General features: G+C 39.6%; 1 protein-coding gene across 2 annotated transcripts; it reads right to left on the bottom strand.

Annotated features, from left to right (window-relative positions):
- Positions 1-1,152: 1,152 nt before the first annotated feature.
- Positions 1,153-25,276, bottom strand: LOC131222831 (serine/threonine-protein kinase TIO). 2 transcript variants are annotated; one of them, XM_058218038.1, is made up of 25 exons: positions 25,166-25,217; positions 24,967-25,061; positions 23,726-23,768; positions 23,403-23,501; positions 23,204-23,278; positions 22,347-22,439; positions 22,164-22,238; positions 21,925-22,017; positions 20,842-20,905; positions 18,304-18,388; positions 14,567-14,639; positions 14,398-14,466; positions 14,213-14,293; positions 13,933-14,041; positions 13,703-13,843; positions 11,814-11,952; positions 7,688-7,868; positions 7,385-7,483; positions 6,753-7,304; positions 4,905-6,059; positions 4,593-4,826; positions 3,801-3,944; positions 3,611-3,691; positions 2,312-2,500; positions 1,153-1,561 (listed from the first exon to the last, which is right to left on the bottom strand). In XM_058218038.1, exons 4-25 carry the CDS (start codon positions 23,490-23,492, stop codon positions 1,316-1,318), a joined length of 4,068 nt encoding a protein of 1,355 aa, XP_058074021.1. In that variant the 5' UTR covers positions 23,493-23,501; positions 23,726-23,768; positions 24,967-25,061; positions 25,166-25,217; the 3' UTR covers positions 1,153-1,315. The 2 variants fall into 2 exon arrangements, with proteins under 2 accessions (XP_058074021.1, XP_058074020.1); XM_058218037.1 differs by lacking the exon at positions 24,967-25,061 and having other exon boundaries at positions 25,166-25,276.
- Between the last annotated feature and the right edge of the window lie 2,515 nt (positions 25,277-27,791).

Genomic DNA, 27,791 nt, shown 5'->3' with positions numbered 1-27,791 from the left:
TGATACGCGGTCCCATTTGTGGGAATTGAAGACTCACCCCTGATGGGGTATTATTGGCCACCGCTAATGGGGCCCCCAAATTTGGACATGCATGCAAGAAGTTGGATGGATGAGTAACCTCATGGATGGGAGGATGGTAAAACACCGTTTGATTATGGACTTTTATGGAAAAAACCTCTAAACGTTTCTCAACCGTCCAAAAATGAGTAATGGATATGTTAGCTGCAAACTTCCAAATCGTCCCCATTTTTGGGCTATGGTCCATCCAAGAGGTGATTGACTAATTCAAGGGTTTAGATCTATCACCAAAGTGCACCAGTCAATGGATAGGGTAGGGTTGAAACTCTTTAATAAATGATACCCATGGGACAATCCTAAACCGTACAGCAAGTGACCTCTTGGGAGAAAGTGTTAGAGGTTATAATGGTCCACATCTAAAGAGGAAATGAAAACCCATCGAAATAATATACCCAGTACTCAGATAGGCCATATCTCGAACACACATGAGTCTGGTGCCCCTTTTCTACACGGTTGACAATCAGGGGTGGTTAGGTCAATTGGCCTGACCGGCTTTCAAGGTGGGTTCAAGCCAAGATAATGAGCAGTGGGGTGGGTCGGGTCGGTAGAGCCAACCCAAATACAATAAAATTGGTTGGGTCAGGGTTGGGCTTGATTTTTTTAAGTGGGTACGGGCAGGCCACAGGGTAATGGGTCATGGCTCAGGTTTGGGCTAGAATTCTTGGCCTGTTTCACAAACAGGATAGGCAGACCCCGACGCACCATCACCCTGTTTGACCACCTATGCCTACATATCGAATGGTACGTGCACACCTTTTTCCCACCCTCACATGCGGGGATCAGTTCTACTCTTCATAACCATCGGTGAAATTATCCACAGACATGGTGCACTACCATACTGATACTCAGATATTGTGCAAGATATAAGCCCAGATAAACAGACGCATGAAAATACCAGAATTCCAATGAAATATCCAAATGTAGCACAAATATACACACCTTACACTAGATCATCCAATCTTTAAAGATTTGCCGCAGACTGCCAGACACCACAACTCGCACACTAAATGGTCAAACAGAGATGAACCGGACAGTCACAGTAAGATGAGATGATAAAAAATCCCAACTACAGAATTCATAGAATAAATACTTCTCATATATGGATGAACAATTTGTGGTATTCAAGTTTTGAATTACAGCATGTATATGGCCACTGTATGCTTGAGTATATCTAAGCACTCTATACAATCTAAAAAGGACCAAAATGCAATACCAACATATGCAGAATACAGACCATTCATGTCTCGGACACCTTGTTGGTAATGAGAGTAGCATAATTGGCAATTGTTGCATCTGGAGACTGCCTCAGACGTGTTAGGATAGGGAAGAACTCGGACGAGCGGATGAAATGCCTGCAAGGCATGTGAGCACACATTTTCCCAAGGGAAAAGAGTGCGATCTTCAGTGGGGATTCGTTCACAGCATCTCGTCTGCTTGGGCTCAATGCGACCATTGAACACTCAGCAACCAGCTTGAGCAAAGCCTGCAAGAGAGCAGATTTTGATCAGAGCCAATGACTACATTAAGAAAGGAAAATCAAGAACACTGAAGAGTTGGCTTTAACTAAATTCAAAAAATAATAATAATAATAATAATAAATGAGAGAGGAAGAAGAAGAAAGAAAGAGTAATAACTAAACCAATCTACGACTGGCTACTGCAGTCTATTTAGTAAAGGGCGACAAGATGTGCTTGTTTTTCAAATGGCAATGACAGATAAATGTACAGGTGGCATACATGGAAGTTGATCTAGACCGTCCAAATTGCATCCTATTATTGAATGCTGCATACCCCAAAAAATTACATTGATCAGACAATTTTACTGTTCAATAAAGGCTGTTTGATTTGGACTGCTGACCAATACAAAGAGGTGTATTTCAAGGCTCCAGTCTATCCACAATGGGACCATGATTCAGACAATCTAGAATGACGTGCACATCAATGAGCCACCACCATTCATAAAATGGTGGAAAATATTCACAAGTCTTGCCCCCATTAACAAAATATTATCATATTCGATATATGCATCAATGTTTAAGGTATTGTTTGCCCACAAATGATACGGCAGTATTGGCCTGATTAGCACAAAACAGTCTAATAAAAGGGCAAAGCAGGGCAAATTGGGGCCATATCGGTGGTGAACGATACGATACCAGATAAACCAACTTAAAACCTTGATATGTATATGCTAGCATATCAGACAGATGCAAAAAATCAAAAGCCCAATTAATAACCTGCACAGCGCCTTTGGAGATAATATCTTCGCAGAGCCGGTTGGAATTCCGCACAAGGTTGCTTAGTGCACCTGCAGCATTTGCTTTTGTCTTGTCTTCCTCTCCTGTAAGCAATAGATTTGTAAGCTGAGGTATGGATCTCCTTAGCTCATCATACAACATGTCGTTGTGGTATGCCGCATTTCCCACCTGGAGAGACAAGAAAGTCATATTTTTCCAATACCAGAATCTCATATTCGCACATGAACTTGAATTCTCTAGGGCCCAATGTCATAAACTCTCGTTCAGTCCAGTGACTCCAGTCCAAGGTATTCAATAATGGTAACAGTGGCCATAACAACCACTATGGTCATGTAACAGTAAAAAAAAAGGAAGAAAATGCATCAGCCCTGTATTGGCCCCATTTTTTGCAAGGTAACGAAACTTTTTATTAAAAAGGAGCCCCAGAAGGGCTGAAGGCAAAATAGAAAAACTAGAGCCCATACAAAAAAAACCAATCACTTTTGTCAAAGTCCTTATTGCAGGAGACCCAACCTATTACATCTAGCTTTGCCCTCTTATAGACTCCCAACACTGAACTGCTTTTTTTTTTTTAACACACTCACATACCACACACACCCATGAACTACACCACCATAGTTTTTCACCACAATGGGTACTCGAACCCATGACCTCGTGTTGAAACTCTTGTGAGTCTACCACTGAGGCATGAATAAGGACCCAGCCAACTCTGACCCACTTTTGTTTCAGAAGCACCGGGTTCTCTCCCCCCAACTCTGACCAGCCAACTCCTGAAACTCCCCCATCAAATGATCCTAACCATCTGATTCAGCCTTGTGTTTGTAATTATCCCCCTTCATCATATCTCTAGGAACATATCTGATAGAGGAGATAAGGGCATGGCCCATGCATGACAAGGCCCATAGAGAAATGGTTTAGGTCATTCAAAGTGTTCCCCACCACCACCAATGCTGGGCCGAAAAAAAAAAACTAAAACACTGCTCCATTTGATCGAGCAGCATATAAACCTCTAAGACTAAAGAGCGCCATGATGTTGGTTTGTAAACTCATACATAATTGAAATTGTTGTAGGGATAGGAAGGGATATCCTTGCAAAGAAAACCATGTATTCTTAGCAATTATACTTTGAGAAGTTCACAGTAGCACCAGTCTCCTGGAAATGCCATCCCAGCCCTAAAATGCGCATTTTCCGAATAGTTATATTTGAGGTGGGAAAACCACAAAAGCCTCTATACATTACACTCAGAATCACAAATATTAACTAGGGAAAGTTCTTACAGCAAAACACGCAAACTTCCTGGTACGTTTATCTGGGTCAGCACATCTATCAATGAGAAGACTGATTATGTGATGCCTTGCCTGGATGTTTAAAATAAGGGCAAAATAAGGAGAATCAATAAGCATAATAACCACATACAACCAGCATCTAGTTAAAATAAAAAGAGAAATATATAACTCCATTTCTTACTAGCAAATTATAAAAATACGAGCTGTGACGACACATGTTGCCGATGGCACTGCAAGCTTTAGCCCGCACATTTGCATCTTCGTGACTTAGAAAATCTTTCAAGAATTCCAATAAATCAGCCTTGTCTATGGCTTCATAGAAATCCTGCAACAATGCACATTTTATGGATGACATGTGTGAGGTCAGTTACGTCATTCCTTAAAAAATAAGTACTCCCAAATGACCAATTCTGAAATCTTGGGTTGATAATTCAATAGAATGGAGATACTGAAAAAGATGTTGCCCATAAAATTAGAGCAGGGTGGATGAAATGGAGATGTGCCGCTTAGATGGTTTTGCCATGTGCTTCAAAGACCAAGAACTGCATCGGTTAAGAGTGAGTTGGTTCGAGTTGAAGGCTACCAACAAGGGGATGTCCCAGAAGGACACTGGTTGAGGTTGTAAGAAAAGATTGATTACCTATAGTTTAACTGAGAATATGGTCTTTCATAGAGTGGATTGGCATAACACGATTCATGTAGCCAACCCCAATTAGTTGGAATAAGGCTTAGATCATGACAGTCACCTCACAAGAGAAATGTGCATACGTAACCATCAAAGCAAATTATTATTTTCAATTACTGTCTGTTGTCTCAGTTGTCTGCTTCACATCACAGAAAGCAGATGTGGACAATACTGCTGACAGGGCAACATGGAAAAAAAATTGCACTAACTGGCCATGAGAGAAGAAAGGTTGGAAATATAACTTTCTTAGTGCAATGAAAAAACACATAAACAGATCAATTTTCTGACCTTCGACATCCGAGCAAGATCAGAAACTATCATCAGAATGTCCAGCACCACCTCCCTAGGTATAGAACCCTCGAGCAGCTTTCTCATTCTGCTTGGATCCAATAGACCATCTCTGTGAAGTTGAATGGCCAGAGGTTCATAGCTTATCATTTTAGCAAGAAAAGCTACAGGCCTTGCTAAATCTTTTGAATCCACATGTTCTAAGCACCTAAGAATACAACCTGGTAAGCCAACCTGCCAATGAAAAGCACTTCCGTCAAGAACTGTTAACAGCCATCCACTGTCTGAATAACAAAAGATTAAAGATCTGACCTCCATAAGAATTTTAACATATTGAAGCATGTTTGCCTCAATTGCTTTAACCATGTCCTTGTTCTCCATCCCTACTCTTCCACCTGGTGACCCTATGTTGAGAAGGAACCCACTATTGATTGATGCGGTTGTTGATGGCATGCCAGTAACAGCCTGTACCGCGACAAAAGGAAATGCCAAAAGATCAATTACGGCATTGATTAGATCTCTAATCCCATTGCTTCCGCCACCAGGCCCACTCCAGCATTTTAAAATCTTAAGGTGTGCTTCAGAGATCAAACCAGAGATGAGCTTAACATGTTCCCTCCTAAACAAAATCTCACGGAACACACCACCTGAAAGGCAGTGGCATATTGAAGTAACTGTCCATACAACACCAACAGGTGATAGCCCAACTCGATCCTCTGTACCATCTGTTCCTTGCATGGAGGCCTTCTGAAGGCCATCAACCAACAAATAGAGAAGTAGCTGGGGAATACCATTGGAACACGCTTGCTCAATGGCTAGTGGTCCAACCCACTTCAGTCTTGTTTCCAACAACCCAACACACCCATCCCTGAGTCCGTGCCAGTTGGAGAGCATCCCTTTGCATTTGGAAGTCGCTGCTTCATTTTCATCAGACGACATGAGCCTGAGGTGGGCACGCAAGGTTGCAGTAGGAGGAATCAAAGGCAGTGCAGACTCGAAGATTGGGGAGTTCACGGGACCTCCACTTTCAAGGGATATAAGAGATGCGAGAGCCAACATGGCAGCAGCGCATTGAGGTTGAAAGGAGCTTGCCGCCCTATCATCAGAGGAAGACAGGTGTGCGAGAACTGAAAGCCGAGCACGCTGTTTTTTCTGAGTAGTAGTAAGCATGCATGATGCAGAAATTCTACCGGCTGACTTCAAACATTGTGCAATTGTTGCCAGGGTGAGGCAAGAATGCAAAATCAGTGCCTGTGGGTTGGACAATTTGCATTTTTGGTTGCATGTTTCTCCAGTGGATGGTTCCTTGTTTAAAGTAGAAGCACATAGAGATAATATAGTGAAAATGTCTGAAACAATTGTTCCATCACCACTTCCACTGATGGTAGTAGAATTAGATATGGGATTAGGCAGGCCGCAGAGGACATCACAGGTAGCTGTGCTAGAAATACAGATCCTCAACATGAGCTGAAACAGCAAACAACACGTCAGCATTTACAGAAATTCAGAAGCATGACAATTTTGTACAATCATGATTCAGATAAACTGCTGAAAGAACAATTCATGCAAGGCATTGCTTCTCCAGTTTCTAGTTGGAAACTCATAAATCCAAGGGCTTGGAAGCTCATGAATCCAATTGACTGAAGCAGTTGCAGACCTGCACAAATAATGAGGTTCCATTGGCTTCTTCAGATGGGATTCACAAACTTCAAAGCCTATACAGTACCTTCCTTTTTCCTCAAATGTAGAGGACTTCCAAATTACCCCTCATGAACAAACTGTCTTTGACGCATTCAGAACAACAAAACAAGGATTAACAGATGTTTTGCAAAAGGCCAGAAAAGAAGAGAGGTGATAGGTGTGCAATTAAGTCTTTAAAAGACTCAGATATGCAAAATTGACAAGTTCCAAATCCATAAGAGAAAAGGGAGTGCATTGAATCTCATGACAAACAAACAAAAAGGCAAGTGCGCAATTGAAAGCCAGTCATTTATGTAGTGTATCCATACAGTACAGAAGGTTTCTGATTCTTGAAACATAAACACTACAACACATAAGCACAATAAGCAAATTGCTGGTATAAATTGTTTAGTGAAAATGCATGCATGTATCAGTATAGAGATGTTGTGTTGTTATATTAGCACAAAAGAGAAAAGGCACCTGAATAACAGCCGATAACGTAGATTCTAAGCCTTGGTGAATGCAATAATATGTAGCAACCTGCATGGGTTTTGATTTAAGGAATGTTCTTGCAACTCTATCAACAATTTTAGATGATTGTGTCTCTAGCACTGTACTTTGGTTGTTGCACTTGATATCAAGCCGAAGCAAAGTATGGCTTCGGAAAGAATTCAAAGGAAATAGATTGGCATGTCCTTTTGTGGACATAATTTCCAGTGCATCTGTCAATGCCCATAGAGCCTTGCACGCTTCAGAAGCTGCAGGTAACATATTTGAAGAACCAGAGATGAGACTTGACCCTGAAGTGGCTAAGCAGAGACACAATAGATCGACGATGCCAGATGTTCTAGCATGATCCAATATCTCTTTTGAAGTTTCTGGCACTGATGAGGGGGCAGAGACCACCTCAGGACTCACAGCCGACAGAGATGCCTTTAGTCCACGAGCAACTCGAGATAAAATGACGGCAACGCATGCAGTGGACTCATATAACACTCTTCCAGATGATGCATCGTTGGTATATCCCACAACCTGCAAGTTCAAAAGGGGAAGATGAAAATGAAATCACAGAAAGCTCTTGAAGATCACTGATTACACTGGAGGAGAAAGACCTGCGAGTAAAGTTCTGTGATAGCAACCCAATGACGGCTGTAAGAATTACCCATTCCACTTCCACTGTTATCCAGCAGTTTCTTTAAAATTGAAAGGCACTGCATAAATCAAAATTTACAATAATATCACCTCCTAAAATGACAATAAAACACCAACACGACTGCAAGCAACTTTGTATTGCAAGTTCTTTTGCGCCAAATAAATGGCTGAAAGACTAATATTCTTCTGAGATTTACATGTAAAATGCCTAAATTGTATCACCAATTTCAAAAATTCAATTTTCCAGGTCCAAAGAGATGTACCTTTAGGGTTAAAGCATTACCATCAGTACCATCGGGAAAATTCATGCTAACAGTGACACCAAAGAACCCAAGAAGCGTGCATATCATATCATCAACTACTGCACTGCAGCGAAGAGCCCCAGCTGTAATTATGTTTGTAATAATTCTGAACGACTGGTTTGCGCGGGCAGCATCCTGATCCCTGTACAGGTTTCAGAAAGCAAAATTAGTTTTATTGGAACGGGAAGGAGTTGATTTTGACCATTAAAGAAGATAAACAAATATAATGGAACCTGAGAATAGACAAGCAATACCACAAGGAACTACTATGTGTAATAACAACTAGAGAGAACTGCAATAGAATGATTGAGAAGTAATAAAGCATTCCACTAGCGACAAGTTTCTATGTAAATAAAAAGGGTAATTTTACAAGTGTCACAATGAAAGAAGACTTCCAATTTCATGTTTTTCCACCAACATGAAAATATTTTTGCTTACAAACATTGACTAAAGAAAATAAAAATAAGGATTCAAAGCATCATATGATACACATAACAGACTAAATTTACATCATCGTAAATTTGTTTCATGGTTCAAAGGTCAACAGCCTATAAAAGACTAGACCTAGATCACTCATGACAAATGAAAAACAGTTGCAAAGAATGAGCATTTTCACAAACTAAAATGCGCTCAAGTTGGTTCAATATGAGCAAGAAATCATCTATCTAATGGAAAGTATATCCTGACAGATACAAAAATGAAAATGATATATTTAGCGATGAAAATATAAGAATTGCCACAATATAGAAGACCCATGATCAAGCAGCTATCAAACCACTCTCCCAAGGAACCCTATCCTACGATAGATGCATAAATACGATTACTACCTGCAAAGTAATGGGTAGAAATTAAAAAGGTAGGGAACACTATGTATTGATATATAAATCTCACTACATAGTGCTCTAATACCATGGAGTGAGATATAAATCTCATAGAGAAACAAAGAGAAGGATGTAGAATGAAGAAGATGTGGAGGGTCAGTCTTTAAAACATTTGATGGACGGTTCAAACCCCAAGAGCAAGTCACATGCTGATGTCCCGGGTGAACCAAGTAGATCCCTTGTCAGACCGTGTGAACGTTAACAACTATGATGAAACCTCCCAACTACACCCACTTTTAGGGCCCGTTTAGATTGTAAGTTGTTTAAGATAAGCTACTTATTCCACAAGTAGCTTATCTTAGTTTCTACTTATTAAGAAGATAAGTATGTTTGGCAAACAACATACTTGTCAGCTTCTCCTCTCTTTCGTCTCTCTTGATGCCTCTCTTCGGCAACTTACGAAAAGTAGAAAAGCTAAAAAATTTAAATGAAGTGATTATGTACTTTTATGTAAAAAAGTTATTATAACTAATCATAAACCAAACTTACTTATCTTAAATAAGTCACTTATCTACTGTTGTAAGTAGAAAAAGCAACTTACTTGGTGGTATCCAAACAGGCCCTTAGTGATTTCTAGGTACCCTCATAAAGCGAGCCAAATAAGTGTCAAGCAAGATCTCCCCATCCACACACCTTGGTCCAAGGATTTAGCAGAGCTAGTACAATTGCAAGCATCCCTCGTCTAGGCATGATGGGCTTCCCTGCCAATGTGAATGATCGAAGGCCCCAGAGTCATCCATAATACATTCACATAGCCATGTGGGGTAGGGCAAAGGTACACTGACACCAAGCCAGGCCCCATCATGGGGGTTGTCCGTCCTGACACCAAGTCAGTCCCCTCAAATAAGATGACCAATCATAATAGAATAGGTGTGCCCAAGCACCTGCATGATCATGGCCAAGGCATTAATATTCATGGGTCACAACTCTTCCAAACCACGGGCCAATGTATCCAATCTTATAATACCAAAGGAAAATAAACCCATAATGATAAAATCATGTTCCACACACCATAACTAGGCTAATGAATGAACAATCATATGAATAGATCATCATCCATGTCAAGGAAAATGATTATATGAATAGGTCAGGAGCAATATAAACATTGGTTTCAAGGGGCTACCCCAACATAATAGTCTCCCAAAAGAAAATAAAAATCCACAAACTTAATTAACTACTTTTTCTTGGGCCTGGGTTAGGTCTAGATCGGGTCCATTTTAATATGAACCAAATTGGATCCATTTAAAAACTGGGTCTAGGTTTGGTCAGGTTGGGTTGATGTTGAGAGGAACCAAACCCAGCCCATTTAGTAATTCCGATCAAATTTTTGGACCTAGACGTGCCCCATGGGTCATCTAAATTGATCCAAGAACAACGTTGTTAGTCGGTCAGGTTTACGCCCAAACCCACTTTTCAACTATGTGCTGGGTTATTTGGGAAGAGAGAAATAGTCGGTGTTTTCGTAACAAATCAAGGTCAAAGGAGATGGTGGTGGGCTTCTCTTTTGAAAGATGTAGCTGATTGTGATCTTCTCTCCTTTTGGGGGTTGTAAATTCTAAGGGTCCCCCTCTTTGTATTCTTTTCCCATTTAGTTGTTGCCTGCAATTCTTTTAATCAAATCTTCGTTACTCTTAGGGGGGGGGGGGGGGGGTGATTTTTACCACGAAATTCCTCAGAAATTATGGATTTACCAAAAAATGCTTGGGTATTTTGAATTTATTAGAGCATGCTTTTTAGAGGTTGAAACAACCCAAATGTCCAAGTGATGGAGTTCAAGATTGTGGGGTTTACATGTTGTTTGCATGACATCCAACCCTTACAACAGGTATCCCCCATTATGATGATCAAATAAATAAATAAAAAGGTGATCCAATCATTGACGGGGCCACAACCATTAAAAAACAATTACACCATCCGTAAACCTAAAAAATAACGTGGGGCACACCTGATGTTGGATCTGCATGATTTGTAGTTTATTTGATCATCTTGATTAGGTATACATGTTGAACGGTTGGATGTCACACACAAACCATGTGGGCCCGGCCCACAATGCACAATTCCAATGGGTTTTATAAAAGGAAAAAAAGTAAATGAGGGTAATTCAATCATTTCATTTCCTTAACGGGTGTTTGCTTTTCAATTATATATGTAAATGAGGGTAAATAGCTAATAATGACTTTTGAGGGGTGTTTATTTGAGAGGAAAATAACTACATGACTACGCCTCAAAAATAGCATCAAATGAATGAAATCAAAGAGGGATTGGTTACCATTAAAATCTGTTTGTCCCACAGTGATGTGTGTGTGATCCACGCCATCCATCCATTTTACCATCTCACTTTGGGGCATGAGCCCATAAATGGTTCAAAATTGAAACCTTCCTAGGTCCCACAAGGATGTGTATCCAATCATCCAACCTGTGCAAAAGATCACACTGGCATATATGAAGTGTCTACACAAATATCAGCTTGATCCAAAACTTTTGTGGCTCCCGAGAAGTTTTCAACGTTAGGTGTTCAATTCCCACCATTTCCTATGGTGTGGTCCACTTGAGCTTCAGATCCGCCTTATTTTTGGGCTCATGCCCTAAAATGAGATGGTGGAACTGATGGACGGCATGGATAAGATACATACATCACAGTGGACCCCACAACTTTTACATGTGTAAATTGTACGAATGTAATCTATGAAGCCAGAAGCTTTGCAAACAAGTTCCCTGTCAATGTTACCTTGGGACTGCTGCTAAATGATCATTACTCATTTACCATGAATTACAATGATAAATGAAAAATCAAACACCCCCTAAAAGCACTTTTTGGTGCTTATCAAACTTTCGGGTACTTTTTGGTAAAAGCAGGTTCCCCCCCCCCCCACCCAAAAAAAAAGAAGCTTGTTTACATTTTAAAAGAGACATTTCCCTACTCCTACACCCAAATTTGTTGCCACTACGCTTCACACTTTATGCAACTATAGATAAACTCCTTCAACACAATACACTCATAAGCGAGGTATTCAAAATCAGTTATGTAATGGTCGTTACGTAATAGTAATGGTCGTAACCGTTGTGCAGTCAAAACGGCCCTTACAGAAAAAACAAGCTGTAACAGCCTTGTAACAGTCCAGAAACATTTAAAAATAAAAATAAACAAATAAATAATAGAGGTATAATCAAGAAGGAAAGATTCAAGAAACAATAAACAACTTCACCTGCAAGCACTCGATGGTCCTCCGGACCAGGTTTTTAACGGCAGCAAAACATGTGCTAGTGCTTCATTATCTTGACCAATATTGTTTGCTCCTTTGACAGTTCGAGAGTTGTTTTCCAATTTATCCAACACCTGACAGTCTGAAAAGGGGTAGGATCTCAAATAAGCTAACCACTGTATGAAAATCATATCAGGTGGCGTAGGAAAAGTGAGATCAATTGTCAAAGAAATGCATGTTGAATCGTGCGTGTGTGTGTTTGATTTATTGCATCTCTAACTTTGCTAAAAAAAGTATAACCTGCACAGTAGTGTGTTCAGTAAATAGCTTGGTCATTAATTGGATGTAATCCCAGGGCCCTCGTAAATGAGAATATTTAAATTTCACAGCCAGATATGGCATATAAGCAATGCAAAAGGAAATATGGAAACCATATGAGGTATAGTTGCCATTATAAACATGAGAGAGAGAGAGAGAGAGAGAGAGGAGAGGGGGGAGAGAGAGAGAGAGAGAGAGAGAGAGAGAGAGAGAATGTGTCAATAAAGTGCAAGGAGCAACACACATAAATATGTCCTGTGTCAAATGACCATGGAAAACTGATTCACACAATAAATTAATATAAGAGAACATAAAATTTATACATTATGACAAGGACATCACAACTTGACCCACAGAAAACAAAAGGAAAACCTGAAAAGAACCACATGAATTAGATACAGATCCACTCTTGATCGCATGTTCATCTTATTAAGGTTATTAATGAGTGGCCCCACAAGCAGCTCCACAACTAAAAGTTGCCCAGTTACATGTTACCCGTTTTAGCTTGATCAATGAAGACTTAAGAATTGACGTGCAACCAATTGCCCAAAATCATACCATCCACACACATACACAAGCCACAACAATCCAAGAATAAACTAAAATTTTTTTAAAATTCATCAGTTCTGTTTTAGCAACCCATCCAAAGGCAACCAAAACATTTCATTTGCCCAGTTAAAATGCATCCAGCAGTCTAATGACTCAGAAATATGATAAAAACCAAACACCTTTGACACCACAATCAAAGGCATGTACAAGAAAGACCAAATCGCCTACTCATTTATTGACTTCTGTGGTAACTAGTGAATGTGGCACATGTGTGGGGAAAACTTGTTTTTGTAAGGTTTTTCTTTGGGTATTTTTGTCAACTAGCAAGATATAGATGCTTCAGGGGCAGTTTAGGTACGCGCATGTGTGTATAAATACATCATTTGGAGATAATTTAGGTATATTTTCAAATCCCACACTGAAACTAGTTGCATTATGGTTTTCTTACTGGCAACGGTACTTCCATTGGAGCTGCATTGGAACATGGGCTGCACCAGGTTTCCATTGAATGCATCTTTGTTCTTGTACCTAAACACATTGGAAGTCGCTCTTCATTTATTGTCTCCATACGTTCTGAATTTGATTTTCATTTCATCTCATGTTTTTATGGAAGTTGGAGTATTGCAAAATCATTTCATAATCAAAGAAACATAGAGTTATTGTAGTTTTGTTTCGTGCATGTGATCTTTCCAAGTATATAGAAACATTCAGTTTGAATCTCTGTAATTTGGATGTGGATAAAAGGTAGTTTTGGATTGCTACACATTTCACAAATTGGGCACTCAGATATGAGTCCCTTGGATTTATCTGCATCATTTCCCTTTAACCATCCATCATTCCATCTGTTCCAAATAGCTTGCCAAAGAATTACTGATAGCTAAGGCAGGATTGAACAAGTGCTCACCACCCTACATTTCCCTCAACCATCATCCAAAATGCTCTAGTCTAAGCTAAGAAAACAAAAATATAAAAATTATTGATATTGGGAACTTACACAACAATCTTTTTTAAGTGATGAATCATACCTGAAGGAACAACTGTAAGCCCCGAGGGCACCTCTTGTTGTGAAGAATTGTCCAAGTTGGAGCACAGAATGTCAGTTCGCCTATCATTTGAAAGCCTCTGAGCACTGTTCTTCTCAATAGCAGCAGAAGAATGTTTCTTGCCTGTATTGAATAATGTTAGGATTGTTAAAAAGAACAAAGAATAACAGAAAATTAAGATCCAGAAAATAAGAAATAAGCAAAGGTCCCACTCTCAAGGCTGGCAGCAGAGGATCCAGTTGTTGAGCTAAGAGTGTGGTTCACTTCTCCCCTCCAAGCTGCATCACATCCCCTGGATGCAGCTGTTGCAGCACGCATTTCCTGGAAATGGTTAACCAGTTATTTCGGACTTGGAATCATCAATAAAAGAAGCAAAACACACACACACACACACACACACACAAAAGAAAAGAAAAGAGTTTGAGACCAATGTATAGAAGCTATTGCTTTAACTGGTTTTAAAGCTTTGAGTACAGCTTAAGGAAATATTACCCTGGCCTCTAGCTCATCTGAGCTTTCTTTGACAAATGGATGTTCAAGAAGTGCAGGCCAAGTTAGCCTATTTTGCGGTACCTGCAAGCCATGATTATGGAAGTCATTGTAATATGGACGAAAGTTGTATATAAAGGCTATAAATAGCCATGCCTCATCCAAGTAGCAGGTCTTCACATAAAAACCTTGTTAAGCAAACCCTTTAGAAAGCTTCTAAAATTTGGAGTCATGTTGTCCGGATATTTTACTGGATCCTGTTAAAGGACATGAGAAATACATTCAGTCTATTGCAGTGCATTACAAGGTTTAAAAATAAAAAAATAAAATAAAATAAAACTAGGGAAGAAGATTGACCTTGACAATGTGCCGAATAAGTGCATACACTGAATTTGTATAGAATGGAGGCTGCCCAACAAAGAGTTCATACCTATCCATGCCCAATAACTATTTTTCAGTCTGTGAGAGAGCATTTTCAGAGCAAATGAAAAGTTTTTATTCAATCTGAAAACGAACATTGACGGCTCAATGAAATACTCAACATGCCTGTGCTCAAAGTGCTAAGCCACCTACAGGAATCATTTGACAAATGCTAGTTTTCAAGTAGGTAGTGAGTAAAGAATCTTCAATATTGGAATCACGAGCTTTATTTGACCTTACTCCAAAAGGTACCTTCTTTTTAATTGTGAGGCTGCTACGAATGCAAGCAAAGTTGCGTCCCACACAGGCCGCCTAGGCCCAGTTGTGTTGCAGCGAGCTATCTCGGTCATGCTATCAAGACAAATAGTTCTATTCCTTATTTGTATCAAGGAGTAAGGTTGGACTGTGGTACATGTGGGAAGCTTAGAATGGATGGTGGCGCATATAGCATTTATAGCACACATGCATAGTGACACATGCGGCGCATGTTGGGGGTTTGAAGATTGATGGTGATTGCACGTGGGGTGATTGAACTTGGATAGTCGCACATGTGGCATATGTGATTCATGTGTAAATAACGTTATGTTCCTTACATGTACCAAATTAGGGACAAGCTACCCTCATTGTTATTGAACCTTTTTGCAAGGACATGCAATCCTTGCTAACAAACATATTTTGGGGACACATTGTCCTTGCTTTCCTAAGTTCTCATGCATAAATGGGTTTGGTAAACCACAAACAAGTTGTCTGCATCAATACAACTTTACTTGAATCCAAATGGCCACTATAAGTTCGTCCAATATTGAAATTGATTTCCTTGTCTTTCAAAGGATAGTTCCTTTTGGTTCTAGCATGTGCCTTAGTGGTAGACAAAGTACAGTTCAACATTGAGGTCACACTTTCGACCCCATATTACCTCTCAAAAACATGATAGTTGCTTCCAAATTATTTGAATTTCAGGTTAATGCTTTACTAATGTAGATGTACACTAAAAATTAAAATCCCCCCACAAGAGTAAGTATTACCTAATAGATCTACAGCATTGAATACTATGCATGCCTAGTTAGCTAATTATTGCATTTTCTACAAATGTTCTTCTTTCATAGGCTTTCTTGATAAGTTAGTTTAGGGCCTGTTTGGTTTTCCAATTTCCTATGAAATGCAAAGTAAATGAGCCATCATTATCATTTACAAGTGTTTGTTTAAACAACAATTGTGGCTTGTAAATCATGAGTCAAATACACTTGTAAAGGAAGTAGATAAAGTAAATTGCAATCATTACATTTCCACATTATAAAAGTACCATTTTTACAGTGATTTCTGGGTGAAACAAACAATGTAGCAAAATCATCATTGCAGTCAAACGTTAGTGATGTCACCACGCAATTACAAGAGTAAATAACCATTACCCATTTACAGCCATTTACTGCTGTAATTGGAATACCAAACAGTCCCTTATTGATGTTACCATGTACTTTATCTTAAAAGCAACAATACAAAATTCTATCGTGTAGTTAGTGTTGTAGACACCCCACCTAACACTAAGGTCATCAAAATCATTTGATTGGGTCGGATCGGTAGGGCCCGCTTCTCATCTATCACTGCCCTCGAAGAGTGCCTCAAGACCTATTCAACGCATCGAATCATTCCACAATAGAAGGGGGTGGGGCACGCTCCTATCCCTAGTTTTCTTTTCCCAAACTAATATGTGCGCAGGAATTCGATTCCGCATCAACACATATGTCAGCTTGCATGTGCAGTCCCACATGTGACAATAATGAATCATTACGTGCATGGAGGAAATGGATTCCTACCCGCACACGACGTGATTATGACACATTTCATCACCCATAAATAGCTCTTTTTTCACCCACTGAGACCTTATCAAAGAGTGCCATGAGTCATCACACACCCAAGAGCAAATAGAATTGTGCGACATGTCCTTTGCCCTCAAACTACATCCAAATAACCAATCATCTCTCCCATCTATGGATAAGGCTAAACTAAAACCCTCTCTACCACTATAGGTTCTCAATCATTCTCTCATGCCCCTTTCTCCACCCCTTAGCTACCTCAAATCGAGATCCAATAAACCCATTCCCTTAGGAAACAACCCTTGTGAGAAAACAAAAGCCTTAAGGAGTACAGTGAGAGGATCTAAGAGCTTCAAGAATCTTCTCTTTAGGAATCGGCGCAGGAGTACAGCTTGTCTACAAGGAACAACCAACGAGCCATTGCAGTGGGAAAGATTCTAAGATTCCTCTTTCCTCTCAAATTTCTAAGGCTAAGCCAAGACTCATATTCCTAAGAACCCATCTTATGAGAGAAGAGTAGAGGAACTACTCGGATATCAAGAACAGAGTATAGTAAGAGGATCTAAGAGATTCAAGAATCTTCGTGAGGGTTCACCTCACCCTCGAAGAACAGCCTATTGGCCATTGTGATGGGGACGAGTGTGGGAGGTTCTTCCTAAAATGGGGGATTTTGCCTAGAGCACTAATCCTTAAAGTTCGAATCCCATAAAGTGGTAACCATATACACGTATGGGCAGAGAAGGTGCCTCACACCCTCCTTCCCCCTAACCAAGGCCCTTACTCGAATCTTTGAAGCTAGACCATATCTGGAATCATTCACTCAAACTTTGAATCTAACGTTCAAGTTATTTGGCTATATGGATTCTAAGCTTCAAAAGATTGAGATTCTTTCAGTTAGTGGCTACTCTTCTTATTTATTTATTTTCCCTAAATTTCGCTGGTCATCCTGCCGTTCTATTCCAAAAATGTTTTAAATATTAAGCTATGGTGTACGGTAAGTATAAGAGGCTAATTTCCCACAAATGCATCAACAAAGATCTCTGATAAAATAATACATTTCCATCTTGTTTCCACCAAACATATTCTAGACATTTTATAAAATGCTAGCCATGAAAACCATTAATGAGTACAATGAGAACTGAGAAGCAACCACATAAGAAAAGTTGGCCTACTTGATCAGTATCTAATGATATATTACTATACATGTGAAATATTCTCAACAGCAAGGGAGAGCAAAAATAGCTACAGTTTGCTTTTATCAATGCAGGCATCGCAGTCAATATCAACAATGCGACTGGTCCTCGTTTCTTAGAAAGTTTAAACTCGCGAATCTAGAGCAGCTTATGTATAAGCAATAGATATTATTAAATTGATTTATCTAGTGACTTTATGAATGTGCATCAAGACTGAATCCACCGTGATTGTCTCTCTCACAAATAAAGAGGTGATTGACCACCTTAAGCCTTTTTTGAGAATTAAAATGCTATATTGGCAAAGGCACCAAACCATTCAATAGAGAATTTTAAGTATCCACTGGTAGTAAAAAATCACAAATAACCATGTTATAATCTATAATTGATTTAGCAAAATGACACAATCAACTAAAAGCAGGGTGCAAATCCCGGAAAGCTCCAGGCCTTCTCCCTAGCCAATAGATGCCAGAGGAAAACACAGGAAAAGAACTCAAAAGGAAAGAGCTATAGTTAGCAGATTCCTATTATTATGAGAATAATAAGATCCAACAAATTTTTTGAATTAGACAATAACTAGAATATGTCAGTGATAAATGAATCGAGTTGATTTGGAGATATTCAATTAAAAATAAAAGTAAGAGACATCTGGCCTAATTATTGTACATACAGAATAACTCCAAGAGACCACAAATCCGCAGTGTGGTTGTAGGGTTGTTCACGCACCAATTCTGGAGCCATGTATAAAGGTGTACCTAAACAGTGCAAAAGAGAAGATTAAAAGTGACAGGAATTGAGAATGTCGTCGTATTATTTATGGAATTATATTCTAGAGAATGTCACAAATCCAACTGCTTAGATGATCAGTTCACATCCACCTAGCGCCCACAAGATAACTTTCAACCTGTCATGTGTGTGCAACATCCAACATGCCCAATAGTTTGGCCCCACCATGAAGATCACCTTGTGCAGAAATCAGCTCCATCCACTCATCAAGTATACCTACTTTGTTACATCATTTGCTATGGTGGCCCTCCTAATGATTGGAAGGGGCTGATATTTTCACAAGGCGATCCTCGTTGTGCCTGTGGAAGTGGAACAGGTAGGATGTGGCATGCACATGTTAGGTTGGAAGTTATCCACTGGGTGGATAGTAACTAACCGTCCAGCCATTTGGACTGGAGAATTTATCTGTCCTCACTACCAGCTCAGAGACACGAAAGAAAATAACATTGCAAGAGTTTTCAGCATCAGATGCTTTATAATCTAAATAAATCCAGATGGTTTATGGTTATCAGAATGCTAGAGATGCTTAATGTGGACAGGTCAATATTTAATATCAACTCACGAGCTGATCAAGGTCACTAATCACTATGTCATGCCCACTCAAGTGTTGACGTCACTAAGAAACTACTCATACGCCAAGCTGACTTGCTCAGAAAAAAACTGCCTGTCAAATTAAAAGCTAATCAAGATACCAAAGCCTTGGGCAGATTCAGGTTGTGGTGCTCAAATTTCATGCACTTAAACTCTTGCAAATAGTTTTGGCATGTTAAAGCCAAACAGAACAGTAATTGATGCTGTCACTTCTGGCAAAGTAGGAGTGCATGTAAGTATTAAGGGGATCAAGTTCAAATTAGCAGTCCCAAGTTTTTTTTTTTAGAGAACTGATCAGGCATAGCCAGAAGTATGCCAACTTGTCGTCTAAATAGGTCTTTCCTACCATCACTTGTGTGGGACATACGTACCATGAAAATAGTAAGCCCCACCATGAAGATCACCTGGCACAAAATCATGCCCCAGCCTGCTCAACAAGTGGGCCACACCATTGGCATGAATGGTCAATCAACAGTATGACTCAAGATACATGTATGGCCCACCTGAGGCTAGCTAGCCTCTTTTTTTTCTTTCCAGGTGCAATTTCATGGTAGGACACTAGGACCTACTCTTTGCATGGTACATATGTCCTCCACAGGTGCCAATTGACAGAAAATTCTGGTTGGAGGACAAGTTAGTGCACTATGCTATACCCAATCAATGCTCTCCCTTTTTAGCAGAAACAAAGACACTTTATTGAAAAGAATCGAAGCAATGGATTAGAAGCTACACATATGGTAGGGTAGGATACATCTTCCTTTGCTAAAACACCTACAATGGAACTAGCCTCTCTTGAAATGTGACTATACAAAATAAAGAGACCAACTGCCCTATTTTTTATACCACGCACTATCATCCAATGCTTCCAAGGAGCAGCGGACCCTCCCGGTTCGCAAGTAACCTTTGAAGATGAGCAGCCCTGCAAACAACTCACAATAGAGAAACAACCCAGCTGTTATAGCTTCTAACTCTGCCATGTTTAAAATCCCATCCCCCCGCCTTAAAAAGGACCAGAGAAATCAAGACAAGTAACATGATTTTTCATCCCATGGCACACCACCCACCCAATGGACCAAGATTCCCCAGAGAAGATCAATCAACATTCAACAGTTCAACTTACGCCGCCGTCACGGTGGAGGCTACCATGTACCAAGCTCCACCAGTGGAGGTCCATTGAGGAGACACCCCTAAAGTCGGTGGAAGTAATACACCTTATAAGGGACGCCTTAATCTTCTCCTTGTCCACTGAAATTGCCCTCATCACAGCATCAAAGACTCTGCTATTACTTTCTTTCCAGATTTCCCACATATCCATATGAGCAAGCACCCTCCAAAGGATTTTGCCCCCCAGCTTATAAGGAGCAAAAAGCCAACCATTCATAAGGTCCTTAATAGAGCCTAGAAGGACACATGCCACCAAAAAAAGATCAATAAAAAAAAGAAAAGAAAAGTTCATATACCCCAAGCCACCTCACAATGAATGAAGACTAACGAACTATACTGCTTCCAACAAAAGAAACATAAACTAGGAACAGTCTCCTTGGAGAATATCAGTTGTGAGAATCTTAGTAGACACTTGCATCCAACAGAAGCTTCCACACGAGGTGGGGCCTTGATCCCCGCACATGAGCACAACCGGGCATGACCAGCCAGAGTGTCAAAGATAATACCCAGGATCAATGTGTTATAGATCCAAAAGTAAATATAGAGTAACAGATATAACTTGCATTCAAGGTACACAATAAAGTGATAAGATAAAACTAAAAACCCCATTCCACTCCAGAAATGCCAAGAGGAAAGAATAGGTATTTGGTATTGAAGAAAAGCTAACCTTTTATGGAGCGCAGGACAACAGTGTTTGTTGACATTGCTCTTGCAAATCCAAAATCACAAAGCTGTGACATAAGCCAAAGAAGTGCGTCATGGGCCTTATGGCTTGCAAGAGTTTTAAGGGTGGCCTCAAAACGAGCATGGCGAGTTGCCAAGGCACAGACTCATGAATCATGACAAGTACAAGGGACATTTCCGAATTCTGGCTTGCAACTAAATATTTAAACAACTATCAGTAACATTTTTTATGCACTGTCAAATGTCAATAGCATTAAAAGCTGAACAGCATTCAATGTTCAGACTTACAGAACAAACTGATGCATTCATTAGAAGCAGAATAATAAATAATAAATGGTTTCCAAAGGACGTAATGTGTGGAGAATTATTATGTAACCACGACCTGTTCGTTGTTGAATGAATAAAATACTTGATTATGATGGCAAATTCAAACTATCTTCCAACTTAAGCAAATGCAAACTAACACCCCGTTAGAAACAAACTAGAGTTTCACTTGAGTTTGAAGACACCGAATGCATTGTAAAAATTACAAACATCAATGTGGCAGATAGGTTCACAAGCCACATGCATTGGCATTCGGATACATGGATTTAAGTAGCAGTTTTGGAGTGTGACTCGCATGGGACCAAAACCAGTACAACTCTCCCAGACTATCAGAGTCGTGACTCGTTTATGTTTGGACAGAAACTGATACAACTCAGACAATATGAATCGTGTTGGACGAAGCATAGATTTGAAATGCAAAGTATACCTCCACTACTTTCGTACAACAAAGTTAAGCAGTTCATTGCAAAATATCAAAAGACACAATGTTGCCAGGGTTTGATATGCATAGACATGAAGGTTAGAACAGGAGAAGAACGAGCTCCTTTCCTGGGATGATACCACGCATGGAAATACTGACAGGTAGAAGAATTGGAAAGAACAATCATGAACAAAATGTTATTAGCTTCTAAAAGGAGAAAGTGAAACAATTTAAGAAACATAGTCCAATTTGAAAAGAATAAACATTAAACAAAAAATAAAAAATAAAAAACAGAAATTTCCAAATACTAGAAAGGCTAACCTTAACTATAGATCCAGCCCCAATGAGTATATTCTGTGGTTTCATATCCCGATGGATAATGCGGTTAGAGTGTAGGTAATGCAAAGCTCTCACCTAAAATTTCAAACAGTTCAACATTTACTATACAAAGAAGTATAATGAATAAACCTAAAAGAAATGAGCAAACATGTAGAAAACATAAGGAAAAAACATTAAAAGAAACATGAATGTACAAACACCAAGATAAATAGTGAAAATACCAACTGCTTAGCAATTGCTTGAACTTGTTCTTCTGGGAGACATTTGTCATCCTCAAGAATTTCAAAGAGTTCACCCTACACAGTAAACAAGAGCCAAATTATTCAGCCACTGTAATCCATCGCATGCGAAAGAGTCAGAACATGTTCTGACCAAGTTAATCCCCCATGAAAAGAATTTAGTACCTGTGCAAATTCTGTAACAACACAAAATTCCTGGGGAGTCTCAAAGGCATCAAGCATTTCGATTATATTTTCATGCTTCAACTTCTTTAGAATCTGAACATTTCAGAAAATCATAAAAATAGAGATTATAGTAGAAGATGCCCTCCTTAACCAAATCATATAAATAAAATACTGACAAAGATGAGATCATGTCATCTTGACCAATACTACATGTCTACAACAACCATTTCAACAAAAATATTGCCAGGAAAAATTCAAAGGAAGACCTTTAATCCAATCAGCCAAGTATAAAAAGACCATTAAAGTCACATTTAATCAGCCACCAACAGTCATGGTTGACTTTCAATCCCAGGCAAAGGGGAGCTGACTTCATTGAAGGGGTTCAGCCCTTAGCTCAGCTGGAATCATCCTCTGTGCGTACGAATTCAGCGTTATGGGTTCAATCCCAGCATACCTTCAATAACTCAAGACTTTGCCCAAGAGATCTCAAGCATTGTAATCCACACAGCCATGAAACTAAAGCAAAATAGAGTAACAGTGGGGTCATGGCAGCAAACAATATATGTTTTTGAATGAATACTAATTTTATTAGAAAGGAGAAAATAAGGAATGATCAATCTCACTCACAACCCTCCATACATCAGCGATGCTCGAGTGAGAGAAGAAAGTCAAACCACCTCACCATAAGACTCAGAGAGAGTCGACTAAAATCTCCCCTTTCATAGTTCCTAACATATATGGCAAACTGTGTATGTGCGTATATATCTTACACCACTGAAAAAAGGAAGTGCTCATTATGAAATGTTACTAACAGAAAATCATGAAAAATAAAAATGTGATACTTAATGCAACAATACCTCAATTTCCTGCCTTAAACTGTGGATTTCTTTCTCGCTTTTCCCATGTTTAAGGATAAATTTCAAGGCAACAGTCTGCGATCAATATAACAATAAAATTGTGAAGACAAAATGTAAGAGAATTATTTTCAGATGAGCGAATGAAGGTCTCCCAACACATAGAGCTGAATGGCATTTTATTTTTTAAGCTTGTACAAACCTGCCCCGTGTACTTGCGTCTTCCTTTATATACTTTACCGAAGGAGCCCTCCCCTACCAATTCTATTACATGGTAATTTTCCACCCCCATGTTTCTAACCTGCAAAAGGATATTTAAGAACTGCATATCTTACAACTCCAACACATAATAGAGTGATAAACTTCATGAAACAAAAAACACAATAGGAGGGAAAAGCTATACATTGTTATGATTGTAACTTGTATGCGTCATTACACATCCATATAAAACTATGAAAAGAAAAATTTATGAACCATGTTATAAAAGATAAAGTCAGAGAAGACTGCTAATCATAAATGACTCACCCAAGTCACTCAAGAGACTTCAAATGGTTTGAGTCCAAACTTTCTGCAAAAACAAAAGTTCAACTTCTGAAGGTGGCCAGAAACATGTATACATATCATGGTTATAACTTATAAGCTAGAAAAAGGTCTTTGGAACTACTCAAATTTCAGATGTATTCATCAGAAAGAGTAAAATCATCATCAACATAGACTTGTACCAGCACTTTTTGGGACGGCAAGAATGACATCTAATCAATTTTGAATTTGAAAATTGTCTTAAAAAAACTTCAATTTTGAATGATGAACTATTATAGTATTAAACAAAATACCTATAAAAAATTTCAAACCAAGTTACATAAACCCCATCTCAATGGACTTTAGTTCTGTAGTATCATCAATTATGAGGTCTCTCGATTCAACTGAAAATTTAGAATAAGTATAAATGGTGATAAACTCATTACACATCTGCTGAGAGAGAGATGCGAGAAATACTTCCAAGGAGGGTATTCTTGTTCCTTTCTCTCCCCGCAGATGCCAACCAACATAGCACATGTGTGCAAGATCTGCGCCGTTTAAGTGAGTGAGCCACGCACATATAAAAAATGAAGCATAGTAAAATCAGACTGGTCCAGTGATCAGTTAGTTGCATGATCCTTCTAACTAGGTGCTGCTCTCCCACTTCAAATCGCACTTCAACTCAGGCTCAAATTCCCGCTTCTACCTATTTATAGCTGCTAACATTTTGAAACAGATGATTCCCTGCTCCTGCACCCAAACCTGTTGCCGCCTCACTTCACTCTTCTTACAACTACAGGTGAGCCACTGAGTGTATGGGAAGGGGGGGAAAAAAAGATGGCCAGTAAATAAAAATCGACCAACAGCCCTCATTCAATTTCAACACATACAAGAGGCCCACCTTATGACCAGACCAGCCTGATTGCCTGGCCATAGCAAGTGTCAAGTAGGGCCCATCAGATGACTAGCCTGGATATCACACACATGTGCCCCATTCACACATGACAAAGAGAAGAATTCAGGAATATATATATATATATATATATATATATATATATCCTTTCCAAGTTTCGCTGTCAATGCGTAGCCCTAATTTCCCAACAGAAAACAAACGTTACCTACTGTGAGAGTTCCTCGACTAAGTAAATGTCCCATATTCCAAGCCCATCCCCAATTCTCCTTTTTGGGATGATTGAATAATTACAACTGAGAAATCGATGAATGTGAAAATAATGGAATTCATTTACCGCTTTTTGGAGAAGAAATCGGATTTTCCTAGTTCCTAACGTTAGGATTCATCAGCGGAGTTGAAGATCTCCATAGATCTATCTGAGCACGAAAACTGAAATGGAAAACCTAACATTTCTATAGAAAGAGAGAGAGAGAGGACGAGAGAGGGAGAGAGAGAATAAGAAGATTGAAAGTACTAGGGAGATTGAAACTCACCTGAAAGTTTTGAGATCTCTCTCTCTCTCTCTCTCTTTAGAGAATGAGAATATGAAGGAGATTGAAACTCACCTGAAAGTTCTGAGATCTCCCTCACTCACCTTTTGATTTTCCCGCCATTGCGTTTCTCTGCTAGAGACAATTTGAGTAGAGAAATGATAAGATGCATGCAGCCACTGTATCATAAGTTCAATGCAGCCAATTTATTTCCGCCAACTTGTGGCATAAATAGATTATCATTTCCGCTAAAAAGGTGGTAAAAACCATGATAATCATCTGGTATGAAAATTAGACCAATCAACACATAGAAAAGGACTCATCATCCATGTCAATGGACGGCCGTTGGTATGATTTCGTGTACTAGTGTGGCCCACCCAATTGAATGGATCGGAATAATTCCTGTATCAAGTGATCATCATGTTGTGGCCCATCTGTTTTTGAGGAGAGGATATTCTACATGTATGACAAGTTTTGCGGGAAGAAAATGTATGTATCAAAACTTATGATACAGCCACTGTGCATGATCATTTCTCCAGACGAAATTAACTGCAAATACCACTGACGTTGTAGAAAATTACAATACTGCCGCTTTAATTTTCAAAATGACAGATGCTAATGGCATTCGCGCATCGTCAGGTGGGCCCCACTTGTGCGTGGAATTTGAACCGTTGATCCATTTCTCTTGGACACTCGTATGCTTTGGACGTTCGCACGGGATATGGCTGGCATCCACATTTCTCGAATCGGCAACGAGTACGAGCAGCTCCACTCCCATATTGCACACACGTGCCCCGCTGCCACATGTGTGCGACATGGTAAAGGGCGCCGTTTCGGTGGATCCCTAACTGGGGGGCCCCACCGTGATGCATCTGCCTTAAATCCACACTGTCCATCCATTTTGAAAGCTCATTTTAGAATATGATGCCGAAGCAGATCCAAATTTTATATGGACCCCACCACAGGAATCAGTCGTTATTGAATCCCCACCATTAAAAACTCCATGGAGGAGACCAGAATGTCAACCTGCTGACAAGGTCGCAAAGACCTGGATGAAGAGACCACATAAATATGAGGTTGATCCAAAATTTTTGTGGCCCACAAGAAATTTTTAATGGTCGATCACCACTGTTTCCTGTCCTATGGTCTACCTGAGATTTGGATCTGCTTAATTTTTTGGTTCATGCACTAAAATGAGTTTTCAAAACGGATGGACGGCGTAGATATAAGGAAGATACATCAAGGTGGGCCCCACAATAAGGGATCCCACCCGCCTCGGTGGATACCGGGATCCACCGAAGCCGCACCGTATGGTACAATCGGCGTCCCTTTCAAAGTGCAATAAGTATTCCTCATTTTTAATGATGAAACCCACCGGATATGGTACGGCCATCTCACCCCAGCACACGTGGCAACGTAATTTCTCATTTGAGATCGTCCATCTTGTTTTCCATCTACGGATGGAAATTGATCTCAAATACACCTTAGATTTGATGGTTTTAGTCATCTGATCAGTGGTCTTCAACCCAACGGTAGAAAATAAAATTGATTTCGGTCAAAATTAGCACAAGAAACATGACTGATTAGATCATCTAACAGGTAGGATTTCTGAAACCTAAGCCATCAAGAAATTGGCCCATTAGAGGGACAGCCCCAATTGACACATCATCCAACCATAGATGCAGGTTGTGGACAGATTCTCTCCCAAAAATCAGACTCATGGGACGATCTCAACCATCTGATTTTGTTTATAGTAAATTTATACCATTTTACACTTTTATAACCACTCATTTGATGGCCTAGATGGCCTTTAGCGGCGTATCAATGTGATTTCAAGATATCTCCATGTAAGACGGACCCAAGGATTTGAAAGGTCCTGATTAACATATAAATGGGGCATGCGTACGTTGAATGAGCCACCACCATTTAACTATCACCGTCTTCTACAACTCGGAGATGCTGGTTTCAATTTTCAAACGAGAGAAAAAAATAATAATAATAATTCTCCGGTAAAGTGGCTATCCGTACGCATACATACACAGCAGTTTGCAGTACAGGCAGTTTTCATTCTGACAATTGGGTCTCATGGTTTCAAATCCAAACGGTTGGTCTGTTACGTACAATCGTGGATGGCCCATGCTCCAAGAATTTCCTAGAATGGCCAAAGGAATTGGAGCACACCCAATGATGCTCCCATTTCCCTGGGCACCCAAACGCAAGCAAAACCAATCCCAATTTCTGATGGCTTCTGGACATCCGTGTCATTTCTACACAACCAACCATTAGCATTGCACTGATAGTCGTTTTTTTTTTTTTTTCTTTTTTTTTTTTTTGGGTTAGCTTGTTAGTAGACACCCATGTCAGTACACGCACTCCATGTTAGCCACCCCCGCTAGGGATGTACTGATAGTCGTTGAAATCAACATCCTGATGCAAGAATGACAATCCACACAACAGAAGCACTCTTTATCACCAGGCGCTGTACACTTCAAAAAACTCCCATGTACTTCACAAGCAGGATAATCTGATTTAGAGTGTCTAACCAAACATTCATTTCATAGTTGGTGGAGGGCCCACTAACAGTTACAGCTTCCAATGGCAATGCATAGCATATACACCGAACCATCTG

This window comes from Magnolia sinica, chromosome 13, assembly GCF_029962835.1.
Source record: "Magnolia sinica isolate HGM2019 chromosome 13, MsV1, whole genome shotgun sequence".
NCBI lineage: Eukaryota > Viridiplantae > Streptophyta > Magnoliopsida > Magnoliales > Magnoliaceae > Magnolia > Magnolia sinica.
The sequence above is the reverse complement of the archived record's forward strand: the minus strand, read 5'-3'. Positions and strand labels throughout refer to the sequence as shown.